General features: G+C 50.5%; 1 protein-coding gene and 1 long non-coding RNA gene across 2 annotated transcripts; both read right to left on the minus strand.

The window, feature by feature from the left end:
- Positions 1 to 3,716: 3,716 nt before the first annotated feature.
- LOC123366027 lies at positions 3,717 to 8,547 on the minus strand. The gene is made up of 5 exons (XM_045009109.1): positions 8,513 to 8,547; positions 7,675 to 7,770; positions 5,876 to 6,734; positions 5,354 to 5,551; positions 3,717 to 3,860 (listed from the first exon to the last, which is right to left on the minus strand). Exons 1-5 carry the CDS (start codon positions 8,545 to 8,547, stop codon positions 3,717 to 3,719), a joined length of 1,332 nt encoding a protein of 443 aa, XP_044865044.1.
- Positions 8,548 to 8,614: 67 nt separating this feature from the next.
- LOC123367534 lies at positions 8,615 to 16,494 on the minus strand. The gene is made up of 3 exons (XR_006578517.1): positions 16,349 to 16,494; positions 8,901 to 8,949; positions 8,615 to 8,655 (listed from the first exon to the last, which is right to left on the minus strand). It is a non-coding gene; the product is annotated as an uncharacterized LOC123367534 (long non-coding RNA).
- Positions 16,495 to 16,914: the final 420 nt, after the last annotated feature.

Below are 16,914 nucleotides of genomic sequence, written 5' to 3' on the forward strand. Positions count from 1 at the left end.
AACCCTGGGACACGATCCTGCTTCATCTCAGATCTGCTTTGGGTTTCAAGAGGGGGAAACCTTAAGCCACAAGGATTGAGATCCCCAGTCATTGACTGGAGTCACCCTGAATACGGACATTGGACTATAACCTATGGACTATTTCTAAAAGGACTTTTGGCAACTACAAGCTCATCTCTGCTGTGTCTGAACCTCAAGAGTTGAATTCAAGTCTGTATGTGTCTTGATCTTTTAACCAACACTCTTTCTCTCTTTTCTTTTTTAATAAATTTTAGCTTAGTTAATAAGAATTGGCTGTAGCGTGTATTTTGGGTAAGATCTAAGTTATAATTGGACCTGGGTATGTGGCTGATCCTTTGGGATTGGAAGAACCTTTTCTTTTATATGATGAGATAAGATTTTCAGGAATCATCAGCATATCTGACAGGTGTGTCTGGATGGAGGCCTAAGGCTGGGCACTTTAAGGGAACTGCGTGGTTTGGACTTCTGAGTAACCAGTAAGGTGCTACAGAAGCTGTTTTGTGCTGGTTGGTAAATCTAAGGCTATGGCTACACTTGCACTTCAAAGCGCTGCCGCGGCAGTGCTTTGAAGCGCTGTCCGTACTCCACCTCCCTGTGGGGAATAACGGACAGCGCTGGGAGCCGCGCTCCCAGCGCTGGGGCTTTGACCACACTGGCGCTTTGCAGCGCCGCAATTTGCAGCTCTGGAGAGGGTGTGTTTTCACACCCTGCTGCAGCGCTGCAAATTTGCAAGTGTAGCCATGGCCTAAGTATTGGAATAACCACCAGCATTTGGGGTTTGTCTGCCCGGTTTGGTTTCCAGTTCACCCTGATTGAGTGACCTCAGCTGGCTCCCACGGGCAGCACCGTCACAATGATACATCTGAGAGAAGGGAGCAGAAGGAGACTCCACCAATTGGAAGGCACGAGTTGCACTGTCCTAGGGATGGGGGTTCCACAACCACCGCTCCCAAGAGAAGGAGAAGGGTGGTGGTGGTGATTGGGGACTCCCTCCTCAGGGGGACTGAGTCATCTATCTGCCTCCCCGACCGAGAAAACCGAGAGGTCTGCTGCTTGCCAGGAGCTAGGATTCACGATGTGACGGAGAGACTGACGAGACTCATCAAGCCCTCAGACGCTACCCCTTCCTGCTTCTCCTCATGGGCACCAATGATACTGCCAAGAATGACCTTGAGCGGATCACTGCAGACTACGTGGCTCTGGGAAGAAGGATAAAGGAGTTTGAGGCGCAAGTGGTGTTCTCGTCCATCCTCCCTGTGCAGGGAAAAGGCCTGGGCAGGGAGTGTCGAATTGTGGAAGTCACTGAATGGCTACGCAGGTGGTGTCGGAGAGAAAGCTTTGGATTCTTCGACCATGGGATGCTGTTCCAAGAAGGAGGAGTGCTAGGCAGAGACAGGCTCCACCTGACGAAGAGAGGGAAGAGCATCTTTGCAAGCAGGATGGCTACCCTAGTGAGGAGGGCTTTAAACTAGGTTCACCGGGGGATGGAGACCAAAGCCCTGAGGTAAGTGGGGAAATGGGATACCGGGAGGAAGCCCAAACAGGAGAGTGCAAGAGGAGAAGACTCCTGTCTCAGACTGAGAAAGCAGGACAATCAGTGAGTTATCTTAAGTGCCTATATGCAAATGCAAGAAGCCTGGGAAACAAGCAGGGAGAACTGGAAGTCCTGGCACAGTCAAGGAGCTATGATGTGATTGGAATAACAGAGACTTGGTGAGATAACTCACATGACTGGAGCACTGTCATGGATGGATATAAACTGTTCAGGAAGGACAGGCAGGGCAGAAAAGGTGGGGGAGTTGCATTGTATGTCAGAGAGCAGTATGACAGCTCAGAGCTCTGGTATGAAACTGCAGTAAAACCAGAGAGGCAGTGACCATGAGATGGTCGAGTTCAGGATCCTGACACAAGGAAGAAAGGAGAGCGGCAGAATACAGACCCTGGACTTCAGAAAAGCAGACTTTGACTCCCTCAGGGAGCTGATGGGCAGGATCCGCTGGGAAAATAACATGAGGGGGAAAGGAGTCCAGGAGAGCTGGCTGTATTTTAAAGAATCCTTATTGAGGTTGCAGGAACAAACCATCCCGATGTGTAGGAAGAATAGTAAATATGGCAGGCGACCAGCTTGGCTTAACAGTGAAATCCTTGCTGATCTTAAAGGCAAAAAAAGAAGCTTACAAGAAGTGGAAAATTGGACAAATGGCCAGGGAGGAGTATAAAAATATTGCTCAGGCATGCAGGAGTGAAATCAGGAAGGCCAAATCACACTTGGAGTTGCAGCTAGCGAGAGAAGTTAAAAGTAACAAAAAGGGTTTCTTCAGGTATGTTAGCAACAAGAAGAAAGTCAAGGAAAGTGTGGGCCCCTTGCTGAATGAGGGAGGCAACCTAGTGACAGAGGATGTGGAAAAAGCTAATGTACTCAATGATTTTTTTGCCTCTGTCTTCACGAACAAGGTCAGCTCCCAGACTGCTGCACTGGGCAGCACAGTATGGGGAGAAGGTGACCAGCCCTCTGTGGAGAAAGAAGTGGTTCGGGACTATTTAGAAAAGCTGGATGAGCACCAATCCATGGGGACGGAAGCATTGCATCCGAGGGTGCTAAAGGAGTTGGCGGATGTGATTGCAGAGCCATTGGCCATTCTCTTTGAAAACTCATGGCAATCGGGGGAGGTCCCAGATGACTGGAAAAAGGCTAATGTAGTGCCCATCTTTAAAAAAGGGAAGGAGGATCCGGGGACCTACAGGCCAGTCAGCCTCACCTCAGTCCCTGGAAAAATCATGGAGCAGGTCCTCAAGGAATCAATTCTGAAGCACTTAGAGGAGAGGAAAGTGATCAGGAACAGTCAGCATGGATTCACCAAGGGCAAGTCATGCCTGACTAACCTAATTGCCTTCTATGAGGAGATAACCGGCTCTGTGGATGAGGGGAAAGCAGTGGACGTGTTATTCCTTGACTTTAGCAAAGCTTTTGATATGGTCTCCCACAGTATTCTTGCCAGCAAGTTAAAGAAGTATGGGCTGGATGAATGGACTATAAGCTGGATAGAAAGCTGGCTAGATTGTCGGGCTCAACGGGTAGTGATCAATGGCTCCATGTCTAGTTGGCAGCCGGTTTCAAGTGGAGTGCCCCAAGGGTCGGTCCTGGGGACGGTTTTGTTCAATATCTTCATTAATGATCTGGAGGATGGCGTGGGCTGCACCCTCAGCAAGTTTGCAGATGACAGTAAACTAGGAGTGGTAGATACACTGGAGGATCTTAGAGGACTGGGCCAAAAGAAACCTGACGAGGTTCAACAAGGACAAGTGCAGAGTCCTGTACTTAGGATGGAAGAATCCCATGCACTGTTACAGACTAGGGACCGAGTGGCTAAGCAGCAGTTCTGCAGAAAAGGACCTAGGGGTTACAGTGGACGAGAAGCTGGATAGGAGTCAGCAGTGTGCCCTTGTTGCCAAGAAGGCTAACGGCATTTTGGGCTTTATAAGTAGGGTCTTTCCAGCCCTCCTTTCTTTTAGACCCCCTGAGGATATAGCAGCCACCAGTATTCTGAACAAAGCATCATATTTTCCCCAACTCTTCATCAGTTTTCTGAATGAAGCATCATACTTTTCCCAAACACTAGACTATGGGGAAGCTGTGACGAGCGTATGGTGTTGGGAGAATGGTTTGTCAGTCCTTGGTTTTTTATTCACAACCCCTAGAGCGCGTGCTCCGGGTTTGTGAGTATGGGCATTTTCGCGCACACAGTTTTCTCAGGGCTTGGTGTGGTGGTGGCCGCTGAGGAACTGGAGTTGTGTTTGTGTGGTTGGTTCTCAAAGGCCTTGATAAAGGCATCGTCGAGCTGTTGAGAGATTTTCAGAAAAAGAAACAGTGTAAGCCCCCCACAGATTGTTTTTAGATTTACGGAACCCCGCGGTTCCTAACCCATTACACCCCATCATCAACCGTCACTTCTTTATCATTCATTTACCTGAGTGATGTCTTTTCCATTCACCTTGTCCTCCGGTGACTCCCCCGAGCTGCGTTCGCCTTCCCCCTCTAGGGGAGCGGACAATGAGAGGCGGTCACGCTCATTGGGGTGCCTCACGAGGGTTTGGGTTTCGGGTTCCAGCGTATCCATCAACGGCTGAGTCAAAGGGCCCTCTTTGCAACTGTCGCTGATGTAGCGCTTTTCCCACACAAGTCCAAAGGCTCTCGGGGCTAAAACAAAGTCTGGAGTTCTCACGGGGGTGGTGAAGGAGTCCATGTCTCCATGATCTCCAGAGCACGCGGTCTGGGTAAAAGAGGGCCTCTTCTGCCCCGGTGCTGGGACTTATGGGGTGATGGTACTGCACTCTGATTGCAGAGGGCACTGGGAGGAGTTCTTAGAGGGGTCACAGGACCCGCTCCTGGGGGGTCACCCCGCCCTGGAACACCCCCGATTGGTCAAACCTGCTCTCAGGGCTGTCCTATGCAGCCAAAACCCATCGCGATTGGTAGAGGGCAGTGGGAGGAGTTCTTAGAGGGGTCACATGAACCACTTCTGGATGGGTCACCCCGGCCCGGAACACCCCCTGATTGGTCAAATCTCCTCTCGGGGCGGGCCTACGGGGGCGAAACCCATCCTGATTGGTAGAGGGCAGTGGGAGGAGTTCTTAGAGGGGTCACATGACACACTTTGCTTCCGGTCATGTGTCCGCCATGGGTGGGACTTCCAGTGACAGGTGGTTGGGGCTTAAGGGGTCAAGGAATGGGGTTTCAGGGGTCAAGGGGAGGGGTTAGTGTTTTATTGACGGTAGGGCCCTTATACTACTACCAGACACCCTTGGAGGCCCTTGCCTTCCCAAGGGGTGGCTTTGTAAATTTAGCATCAGGTGTTCCTGAATGAGAGTCCTTGGACATTTGGGACTTCACTTGGTTTTGAAGCTTAGTGCAGGTTTTCTTGAGGCACATTAGCATCCGTTTGATAATTGGAACTTTGCTCCTTGAAGGGGATGGTGTCCTAGCTCTAGAGGCCTTTGGTGACTTTGGGGGAGAACCGTCAGGAGTCCCAATTGTTTTCTCCCCAGCTTGCGAAAGCCCTGTTGTACTTGTAGCAATGGACACCATCTTTGGTTGCTTACTGGGAGCCGTTTTCCCCATTCCATCCTGCGTCTTTCTCCTGTCTACTGGAAGGAGCCACACCACTGGCATCTTTTTGTGGTTGGATGATGCTGAGGAGTCTCCTGGAGTCCATCGCTGTGGAATTCCATGGGATCTTCCGGGCAAGTCAGCACCTGCAGAGCCAGCTGGTCTCTTACTGCATTTCTTGCAGACTCTAATTGGCAGCTGATCCCTGAAGAGCTTTGAATTCACAGTTCCATCGAGCCCATGTGGATCCATGTCGTCTCGAAGACCATGCAGCTCAGCAGATGTCTCCTCCTGAGTTTTCTTACCCTTCCTCTTTCCTGGATATGTCTTACGGCACTGCTGGCAGACTGAGACCTGGCCCGCCAAGGGGCGGGAGCTGCTCAACATTTCCATCAGGTGCTTCAGCTGCAGGTCGTGTGCAGCCTGCCCAGCAATGAGAGAGTCAAGGGTGGATCTTGTTAGCTGCTCAGAGCCTGGGGCCTCTGGGGCAACCTGGTGGCTTTGGGTCCTGGGATGATCTGCCCTGCCCTCACCTGCCTGTGCCACTGGCCCCAGGCAGGAGCCTTCTCCCAAGAGAACCTTCCTCTCCATGTGCAGCTCCAGCTTCTCTTCAGTCCCTTTGGTGCCGCTCACACTGGTAAGGGGCTTTCTCAACTCGCTCCTATAGAGGTGGAGTGTGGCTGGGAGCGTCTTCTCTGCTATTGCCGTCTCTCTCACGAGGGGAGCATCTCTGTGCGACTCTCTCACCATCTTTGGGAACGCCTCCATTTGGATCTCTGAGCATTTCCGAGCAATGTGATCCTGCAGCTTGACCAGCACAAGCCTGGCCGGGATGGCATCAGGGGATGCCATGATCCTGTGGGCCTTTTGAGGCAGGGCTCCCCAGGGGCAGACACGTGGCTCCTGGATCGCCTGTGCACGCTGAGGGCTGGTGTTGGATGTGAGGGGCTCCGGGACCTCTGCTGGAAATCCACACTTGGGCCCATCTGTGTCTAATATCAATAGCTGCTTGGTGTCCCGCTCACCCAGCAATGGCTCCCCCGGGATGGGGGTTTGTGGAGCTGGAGGCAGAAGAGCTGTGTGGGGTTTCTGGGGGGTGAGGGGTAAGCCCTGCTCATGCTGGAGTCTCTTTGTCTGCACGTGACAGTCCAGCTCCTCCAGGACTTCACAGCTTAGGAAACGGACCCTGCTCATGTTGAGCTTCACCCTGGGGTCTCTGTCCGGTGGGCGCAGAGCAGGGACGTTAGGGATCATCTTGGCCAGCGACTCTGTGTATGGGGTAGGAGCCCCCAGTTGACTCTGCAGATGCTTCTGGCGGATGTTGAAGTCTAAGCCACGGACTGACGTCTGGTCCAGACCCATGGTCTGCTCTCGCCGGTCTTGTCTGCTGTGGGCAGGAGGCCTGGGGAGAGGCTGGGCTTGGATGGGATGAGCGGATCCTTCCCAGCCCCCGACAGGCATGATCTCCCCCGTGTGGCGGAGGGGCTCTGATTGCCTCATGGCGGCTTCTCTCAGGGAGAAGGAGCTGGGACTCCGGAGGGCAGAGGTGGTGGGTTCCCTAGAGGAAGAGGAGAACTGGCTCGTGGCAGATGTCGACACACTCGGCCTGTGGGAGAGAGCAGACAGGGACAGATGGGACATGGCTCTGCTGAGCCAAGGCAGGGCTTGGGCGCAGCCTTCCAGCAGTAGTGCAGTGGGGCAGTGCCTAGGCGTGCATTGCACCCCACACCCCGACACAAGGACATCGGCTGGGTAAGGAAGGACAGAGAGGGGGAGCCGGCACTCATTTTATCTAGAACGCTAACCCCTCCGTCACACGCACATGTGCAGCACCTAGCACGACGGGGCCTTGAGCATGATCGGGGACCTACTGCTATTTTAATAGAAAGATTAGCTACCAACAACTGGTTTGGGGGAGGAAGATGGGAGCATGGGGGTGTAACCCTCGCCAGAGGGTGTTGTGAAGGCCAAGCCTATAAACTCTAAACGGAACTAGATCAATTCATCAATGGCTATTAGCTAGAAGCGGCTGCCCTTCCCCTGCCGCAGCCCCTGTCTGGTGCCAGCTTCCTGGCTTGATAGTCCCTGCCTAGTCCTGCCCAGCTGAGCCTGCTTGGAATCAGTTCCCTGCTCCCCGGCTCTTCCTGCAGCCGCACCCTGGGGAGTTCATGGCCTGCCTGGCCCCCTGAGCCCCTTCCAGTGCTGTGTGGGGTGGACACCCCGCGCAGGGTGTCATTGGATTGCTGTTTCTTTCAAACGGGGCAGGGCAGCGGCAGGTTCTAGACAGTCGCCTGCTGGCAGCTATCGCCGTACAGAAGGATTTGATCCTACTCACAACCCCACCTTGCAGTCTCTGCATTTCATTTCGGATCATCCCCCACCTCACTTTCACTGGTCTCTCACCTTGGAAGCTAAAGCCTCGTAGTGGCTTTTTCCCTGTTACTTTAGGATCCTGGAGTGTCTGGTTGTCCCTGCTCCCTCCTCTCGACATTCACTCTCCCCTCCCACCCAGCCCCAGTCTGGTGCCCCCCGCTCAGTTCTCTTACGGTATCAGGACTTCCTCCAGGTGTCTGGCCATGGACTGTACCCTCCTGTCAACCAGCCTGAGAGCCAAGTGGAGCTTCTCCGGGTGCACGGGGCAGCTGTGGAACAGAGAGAGCAGAGAGCTGAGTGCAGGCCCTGCCCTCAGGCCCTCTTTTACCCAGAGGGGCAGCACCGAAAGGCTCCCTGTCCCGTTCTCCACTGAGGCAGCCTCCTCCCCTGCAACACCCGGGCCTGGGATGTTCTGGTTTGGGGTTAGCTGGATTGTTAGGTGAGCCCTGTCTAGTGCTGAGGAGGTGAGCGAGTATCCTGCTGGCAGCGTGTGTGTCATGTGCCTTCCACAGAAGCCAATCCACATATAGGATAACAGCCTACTATAGCTGCCAACTAATACAGCTGCTTCTTCAGCTCTAAGGGGTGCTTTATGCTGCAGAGCTGAAGGTCCAGGGTTCAAATCCTGCTGGGAACCCATGATGGAGGAGGGGCCATTACACAAGTGCTGCTGGATCCCTTTCACCCTACTCACCGTACCAGAAAGCCCAGCCTTCCTCCTGACTTCTCCACCTCACCTCCCCGGGGTGCACGAGGCTGCTCCCAGAAAACATTTTCTCCCCCTCTTGGGAGGGGAGGATGGTCCGGTCCGGTCCAGTCGACACAATCTACCACCCTTCCCCCCCCCCAGGTTAAATGAGCCGCATGGTGCTGGAGGAAGGGACTGACCCCTGTACGAGGCGTGGGGGGTGGATTAGAGATGGCAGCTTCTGCGGGGTGGGAATGAATTGCAGGAGCCTAAGGAGAAGAGCTGCTTGCCTGGTACCTAGGTCGGGGCAGGGGAGGGATTACTCGGGCTGCTGCCCCTGGGTGGGGCTGAATTGCATGACGCGAGAGGAGGGGACTGACCCACTGCAGCTTCAGGGAGGGGGGCATTGCTTACCATGACTCTGGGGATGCACCAGCCTCCAGCTCTTCCGCACAGCACCCAAAAGCTGCCAGAAGTGAGAGATAAAGGAGACATTGAGCTGCTTGGGCACCCTCTGCTTCCTAGCAGCCTATTGCCCCAGAGTTCAGGGGCAGCCTGTGAACGGAGCCCCAGCCAGTGCCTCTGCACGACTCTGGGCACGACTGCGCCTTCGCAGGAAGAGGGGAGGCAGGTGGGGGAACAGACCCTATTCCTCTGCTTTGCGTGGGGCCTGAGTCTGCCACCGCAGCTGTGGGGTCAGGGGCTGCTTACCTTTCGGTTTCTTCTTTTTGGCTCTGTGCCTCCTCTTCCTCGGAGAAGCCTGCCACACACAGAGAAAGCAGCAGGGTTAGAAGAGAACTCCTCAATAAACCCGGGAGAACACTGAGCCGGAGGTGATTGCCATGTGGGGCCAGAGGGAAGTTTTTCCTTGTGGGAGAGTATTGCACTATGAGGCCTCCTGGGAAGGCATTGTGCTTTCCTATGATGCAGCCAATATAGGGCACACAGCACAACCCATAACACGGCTCACTGGAATAATCCAGGGCTTGGAGAAACAGGGATTGCTGGTACCCGGAGCCTGCAGAGTTTATAAGCATTGAAGGAGAGAGCCTGCAAAGTTCTCTCTCCTGCAGAGCTTATAAAACTCCACAGGTTTTAGGATTGCAGGATCTGCAACTAACCCCAGACACCGTGCACAGAATTCAGACCCTGGGGGAGAAATCCGACCTCTGGACAACAGTGTTTCCTAGATACATATTTCGGGAATGCATGATATTGGGGTTTTATCTGCATGCATTTGGGATGGCCATGCTCCTCCTGAGTGGTGAAGCCAGGAATGGGTTATGCAAATCCTCCCAAACAAGTGCTGATATAACCTCTATATCATCCTGAAACGGCAGCTGTTTTACAAAAACCAAAATTCTTTATTGATTGAATCCCATAGCAGTTTGTCCATTATTTCAGGCTAACTGGCCTATAAGAAGCTGGGTTAACCTCCCATAGCTTTTGGAATATTGACAAAACAGGAATCTTTTTATAGATACTGGAGCAGCAATTAGTATTCTCCATGTCGAGGAGCCTAGATCCTCTCCTCTATCATCAGGATGTACCAAGACACTTGCAACTTTTGCAAGTAATCAGGTTGTTACCACACTTTCTACACCCCTTGAAGTACAAATAGGTCAGCTAAGAAAGAATCAGACCTTTGCATTGATGAAATTAGCAGACCCAAAGAATTGTCTATTGGGAACTGATTTCTTATACAAAGAGGGATGTGTTCTTGAGTTGTATAACCAATTATTGTGTCTTTCAGTAGAACAGGCAAAGGATGACTCTCCAGTAGTCATACCTGAGTGTGTCATGGTCTCTCCAGTGGAGGACTCTGAACCTGAGGGGTATGATTTAAACAAAATAGTGGCTAAACATGCAAACCAACCTGAGTTACAGGCATTACTTTACAAGCTTGCAGATGCTTTTGCTAAACACAAACATGATTGTGGATGCATGGCAGTCACTATTGTTGTAGAAGGAGGAGAAATTTCAGCCCAAAAACAGTAGCCTTACCTAGAACAAGCAAATCCGTACATAGAAAAGACTATCAAGGCTTTGCTGACCCAGGGAGTACCACGTAAATGTACTTCCACTGCAAATTCACCTATTTGGCCTGTCAAGAAACCAGATGGTTCGTGGCGTCTCACAATAGATTACAGACGCCTAAACCAGGTCACACCAACTTGTGCCCCCACAGTGGCCAAAATGCCAGATCTAATCAAACCCTTTGATCCAGAGGCTGTATGGTTTACTGTATTTGACATCAGTAACAGCTTTTGGACATTGCCATTGGCACACATTTCACAGTACCGCTTTGCATTTAGTTTTCAGGGAGTGCAATATTCTTGATAAATATCTTTTTGATAAATTTAAGTATGTAATAGGCTTTATAGATTTATAGATTTGCACTAGCTGAAATGCAGGTCAGACATCCTGTGTGACGCTGGAGGCAACCTTTGGGGACCCTTACTCAGAAAAGTAATAATAAGACAAATACCTACGTAAATGTCTGGAGACCTTTAGCTGAGCCAATAGCAGTAAAGGGTGGAAAATGGGGATTTTTGCCCACAAATCTAACAAGTACACCACAGATGCGTACATATCTGTCACTCATACGCACACATATGTTAGCCTATGAGGCAGGTGTACCCTAACATTTCCGTGGGGGAAAGACGAAATTTGGGCATAGGAGGAAGGATTTCCGAATAATGCTCTATAAAAGGTGAAACAAATCACCATTAGGCAGGCGATACACCCATCTATCTTCCTGTCTATCCATCGCCTCAACCCTATCTACACATCGGTGCTACCCATATACAAGGCTAACTATTGATAGGCCGTGGTATTATTTCTTTTCAAAGCTGAAAGTATAAAGGAATCTAGTTTCTGCTTTACCTTTTAAAAAGCACCTAGTTTATATAGGGTTAAACTCAGACCCATATTAACCGACCTCCTTTATCATAAGTGTGAACAACACCCAAAGTGCTACTGCACAGAGTGAGTTTATAACAGTGTATTATCATCAATCTCTCTCTTAAAGAACTGTGATAGTTTGTAACTTTGTAATCTCGACCTGTTTTAACATTTTTACATTTACTTATTGTGTCATTGATTTTAATAAAAGGTCTTTATGACTATTTCTGTCTCAGTGTAAGTTCCTGTCATATACCCCGAAGCTCCTTGTATAAACTCTGTGAAGCCTGATTCAGGACGAACTTTATCTTCTGATCATACACATTGGCGAGCCATACCCATATTATTAATATAGATTAATTATTATTAATATTACAAATTAAGTAGAAAATTAATTATCACATACAATTAAGTTAAGTGGATAAATGCCACCGACCCTACTAGCCCACCCCAAATCAGGCTGCAGGCTGCACAACATGCCTCACGTGCCACATGACCAGGATTCATCAAGGAATTTGGTCTGTCGGTTGGATCATTAGCATCCCTGGCCCAGCCTGGGTGCCGGGTCAGGGCGTGCGATGTGAACACTGATCCCCGAGGCTGCCGAGATGCCATTTGTCAAAGGAATGGAAGTACTCTCAGTCCTAAGAGTACCGAGCACCCTGAGTTCAGAGCGCATCGCTCTGCTCAGCTCTGGGTCCTTTCTGTAGGACAAGTATTCTCAACCCAGGCCCAGACTGAGTGTGCTTCTTTTGGTGAGCAAGGACTTCTCCCGTGGCTCAAAATCTTCCTTCGAAGAGCTTCTTACCCAGACCCAGCTGTCATCAGGGCCCATCCCTTTGGGGTGTGGAAGCTACTTTTCCTGCATTCCAAAGCACTTTAACCTCCCCTTACGGGGGCAGTGGGGAAGGGTGGGGCACCCTGCCAGGAGTTGAAATAGGAGGGTCCAAAATGATGAAAGGCCTGGGAAGGCTCCTGTATCCAGAGAGAGATTGAAAAGACTGGGACTATTTCAAGAGGGAACATGCTAGAGGTGTAAAATCAGTCATAGATTCATAGCATTTTAGGCTAGACGCAATCATCACATCATCTAGTCTGACCTCCTGTATAACACAGGCCAGAAAATGTCATCCTGTATTGAGTCCAATAACTTGTGTTTGACTAAATGAATGCTTTAGAGAAGGCAGTCCCTAGTCACCCTAGAGTACTGCAGGAACTCGGATATGAAATTGCAGAACTACTAACTGTGGTATTTAACCTATTGCTTAAATCAGCCTCTGTATCAGATGTCTGAAGGGTAGCTAATGTAATGCTGATTTTTAAAAAAGGTTCCAGAGGCAATCCTGGCAATGACAGGCCAGGGAGCCTAATTTCAGTACCAGGCAAATTGTTTGAAACTATAGTAAAGAACAGAATGAACACGATTTGCTGGGGAAGAGGCAACATGGCTTTTGAAAAGGGAAATCGTGCCTCACCGATCTACTAGAATTCTTGGAGGGGGTTGTGACGGGTTGGACCCCCATTCCAGGGTGCCACCTGATGTACTGGGGTCCCACTGAGCCCATCTGTTCCACCAGCCTGGGCTCCCTCACCCTGTCCTGCTGCCCACACACACTGGCAGGGACACACCCAGCTGTAGAATCACACAGAGTCTGCAATCAGCTCTGTTTGGGAAGACTCCGCTCGGGGATTGCCCAGCACTCAGGTGCACAAACCCTCTGGAGTGTAAACCCAGAATTAGATGGTCTTGCACTGTACAGAGATCTATACACCATAAGCTCATGAAATTCTCTCCCTCCCTCAGTGTGGAGGAAGATATGCACAGCTTCCCCGCCTCCCCTGCCAGCTATGACTTGCACAAACTGATTTTTAGAATAAACCAAAAACTAGTTTATTAACTGCAAAAGGTAAATGTTAAGAGATTCTAGCAAACAGATCAAAGCAGATTACTGAGCAAATAAAACAGAGCACGCAACCTAAGCTTAATACGCTAAATTAACTGGTTAATAGTAGCACATTCTCACCCTAAATGTTGTTTTGTGCAGGGTGCAAAGTTTCTTGAAGGTAAACGGCCCTGCTTGCAGCGTAACTCTCCAGCTATTCCGTTCCCAGGCTAGTGCTTTCTCGCCTGGGCTCAGCCCCTGCCCTCCTCCCCCACCGTTTAGTTCCTTTGTTTCTCCAGCTGTTTTCAGCCGGCTTCCTTTTTGGGCAGGGAGGTGGTGGAGAAGAACCTAGATTAACTCACTTCCAAGCCTTCAATAGGATTTGGGTATCAGAGGGGGAGCCGGGTTAGTCTGGATCTGTAAAAGCAGCAAAGAGCCCTGTGGCACCTGATAGACTGACAGACGTATTGGAGCATGAGCTTTCGTGGGTGAATACCCACTTCGTCAGATGCATCCGACAGCTCCTGCTCCAATACGTCTGTTAGTCTATCAGGTGCCACAGGATTCTTTGCTGCTTTAATAGGATTTTAATAGGATTTGGATATGTCAGGAATCTTTTGTCTCCCAGTTTGATCCCCCCCCCCCCCCAGTTCCTCCTAGTGGAAAAATAGCACCAGTCCCAAATGATGCCCAGTACCAGGTGACATGATCACATGACCCAGCAGCATCCCAGGAAACTTCTCAGGAAGGAGGAAGTTTAGTATCTTCCAAGTCCTATTGTCCTTCCTAATGGCCCATCCAGGCTGATTGCCTACTGTTTGGGGGCATTCCCCTGGTGCAAGCACTTTTGTAATTGATACAGAGCCCATATTCCTAACTTCAGATACAGAACCGATACATCCATACAAATGGGATAATCCCATTCAGTAAATCAGAACCTTTCCAGTGATATCTCAATGACCCATCTTGCATAAAACATACCTTACTCATGCCATATCCATAGACCAATATTTCTATGAAGATATGGGGCATAATGTCCCAGGGGTGAAGAAGCACAGGGCCGCCCAGAGGGCGGGGGCAAGTGGGGCAATTTGCCCCAGGCCCCGGGCCCAGCAGGGGCTCCCACAAGAGTTTTTCGGGGGCCCCCTGGAGCGGGGTCCTTCACTCGCTCTGGGGGCCCCGGAAAACTCTCGCGGGACCCGGGCACCCGGAGCTTCTTCGCTCCCGATCTTCACTGGCCAGGGGTCCTTCCGCTCCGGGGCAGAAGGACCCCCTGCCACCGAATTACCGCCGAAGCAGGACCCGCCGCCGGAGTGCAGCCGGGTCTTCGGCGGTAATTCGGCAGCGGGGGGGGGTCCTTCCATTCCGGGACCCCCCACCGCCAAATTACCGCCGAAGCAGGACCCGCCTCCAAAGTGCAGCCCCGCCGCCGCCGAAGTGCAGCCCCCACCGCGGGTCTTCGGGGCACTTCGGCGGCGGGTCCCGCTTCGGCGGTAATTCAGCGGTGCGGGGGTCCCGGAACGGAAGGACCCCCCGCCGCCAACTTACCGCCGAAGCGGGGGCCCCCCGCCGCCGAAGACCCCGGGCCCCCGGAATCCTCTGGGCGGCCCTGAAGAAGCATGTGGACAAGGGCGATCCAGTGGAGATCGTGTACCTGAACTTTCAGAAAGCCTTTAACAAGATCCTTCCCCAAAGGTTCTTAAGCAAAATAAGTTGTCATGGGATAAGAGGGAAGGTCTTCACATGGACCGGTAACTGGTTTAAAGATAGGAAACCAAAGGTAGGAATCAATGGTGAGTTTATGAAGAGAGATAAATAGCAAGGTGCCCCAAGGATCTGTACTGGGACCAGAGTTGTTCAACGTAGGCATACATGATCTAGGAAAGGGGGGAAACAGTGAAGTGGCCAGATTTGCAGATGATACAAAACGAAAGATCATTAAATCCAAATCTGACTAGGCCTCCTTGTTCCCAGATGTATAACTCTGTGTTGGGCTGTGTGAAAACGCATTTTGTTTGAATGGGCCCCATTTGCCAAACCAACTCTCCAGCAGTGTCTGTCTGACTGCCTGTCCTCCTCGTTATTTACCATTCTGCCAATCTTCGTGTCATCAGCACATTTTTATCAGCACAATTTTATATTTACTTCCAAGTCATTGATAAAAATATTGAATAGCCTCAGACCTAGTACTGATCCCTGCAGAGCCCCACTAGAAACACCCACATTCGATGAGCCCTTTGACAATTACTTTTTGAGATCTGTCAGTTCGCCATTAGCCTGTTCTCGATCCGTTTAACCTGTGCTCCATTGATATTGTAGAGTGCTAATTTTTAATCCAAATGTCCTGCGGTACTTGGATGCATAAACAGGAGAATCTCAAGTTGGAGGAGAGAGGTTATTTTACCTCTGTATTTAGCACTGGTGCAACCAGTGCTGGAATCCTGTGTCCAGTTCTGGTGTCTAACATTCAGGAAGGATGTTGATAAATTGCAGAGGGTTCAGAGAAGAGCCATAAGAATGATTAAAGGATTAGAAAACATGCCTTGTAGTGACAGACCCTAGGAGCTCAGTCAATGTCGCTTAAAGAGGTTAAGGGTGGTTTGAGGAAAAGTCTATAAATACCTACCTGGGGAAGAAACCATTACAAATGGGCTCTTCAATCTAGCAGAGAAAGGTCTCACATGGTCCAATGGCTGGAAGTTGAAACTAGACACATTCAGACTGGAAAGAAGGCGTCCATTTTTAACAGTGAGAGGCATTAACCATTGGAACAATTGACCAAGGTCATGGTGGACTGATTCTCCATCACTGGCAATTTTTTAAATCAAGATTGGACATTTTATTAAAAGGTATGCACTAGGCATGATTGTGGGGAAGTTCTTTGGCCTGCGTTAGACAGGAGGGTCAGACTAGAAGATCCCAATGGGCCCATCTTGCCTTGGAATCTATGAAAAACAACACCTTCCACAAGTCTAAGTTTGTCAGATCTATGTTTGACATGGCCCATTTTCCATAAAACATTGTTAACCTGCTTTAAATATATTCCCGTCCTTTAATACTTTATTGACTGAATCCCATATCAGTTTGTCCATTATTTCAGGCTAACTGGCCTATAAGAAGCCAGGCCAACCTCCCGTAGCTTTTTGAATATTGACAAAACATTAGCACACTTCCAGCCTTCTGGAATTCCCTCAGGAATCCTAAATTTGTTCTAAAATTAATGTCAGTGGGCCAATAACCTCCTGAGCCAGCTCTTTGAGGACTCTTGGGTGGAGATGATCCGAGCCTGCTGATTGAAAAATACTTATGTTTGGTTCCTGCATTCAGCTGGCATCAATCCAGCTTTTCTATCTCTCTAGGAGTCTCACTTACCTCAGATCTGGCGAGCCTCAGCACAGCATAAAAGACTACAAGGAGCAGACAGAGGAGGAGTGAACTCATTTCCCCGGGCTCAGGCACTAAGACACTCGCAACACAGACACTCTCAAAGCAGCACCAAGTACCCAGGCTACACCTGAGGGCAGGTTGCTGCTCTGGCATCAGGCAGGCGCTGATGTCATCTCTAGGTCACAATGGGGCTGCCCTCCTGCCATCTCCCTCTAGTCTGTGAGGTGTCAATGCTGTACTTAGATCAGGAGATGGGCTGGGGCAACCGCCCAAGTGGGCTGAGCTCAGAATAAGGCAGGAGAGAGGGCATCAGGTTTCCCAGGAAAACCCTGGGTCTTTTCCGAGCTCTAGGACTCTCCAGCCCTTAGGCAAGGGACATTTTTTCCCTACTTGTGGGAACTCCTAAAACCCCTGTGACTGAGGCAGAATCTCCCAGCCGGAAGTGAGAAGCAGCCCTGAAGTGATTCTCTAGTGCTACCAGTGCAGAAAAACGTTCATGGTATCGCCAGCCCAAGCATTCCAACACCATGAGCTGGGCCCCACCAAAATCA

Source organism: Mauremys mutica, chromosome 3, assembly GCF_020497125.1.
Source record: "Mauremys mutica isolate MM-2020 ecotype Southern chromosome 3, ASM2049712v1, whole genome shotgun sequence".
Lineage (NCBI taxonomy): Eukaryota > Metazoa > Chordata > Testudines > Geoemydidae > Mauremys > Mauremys mutica.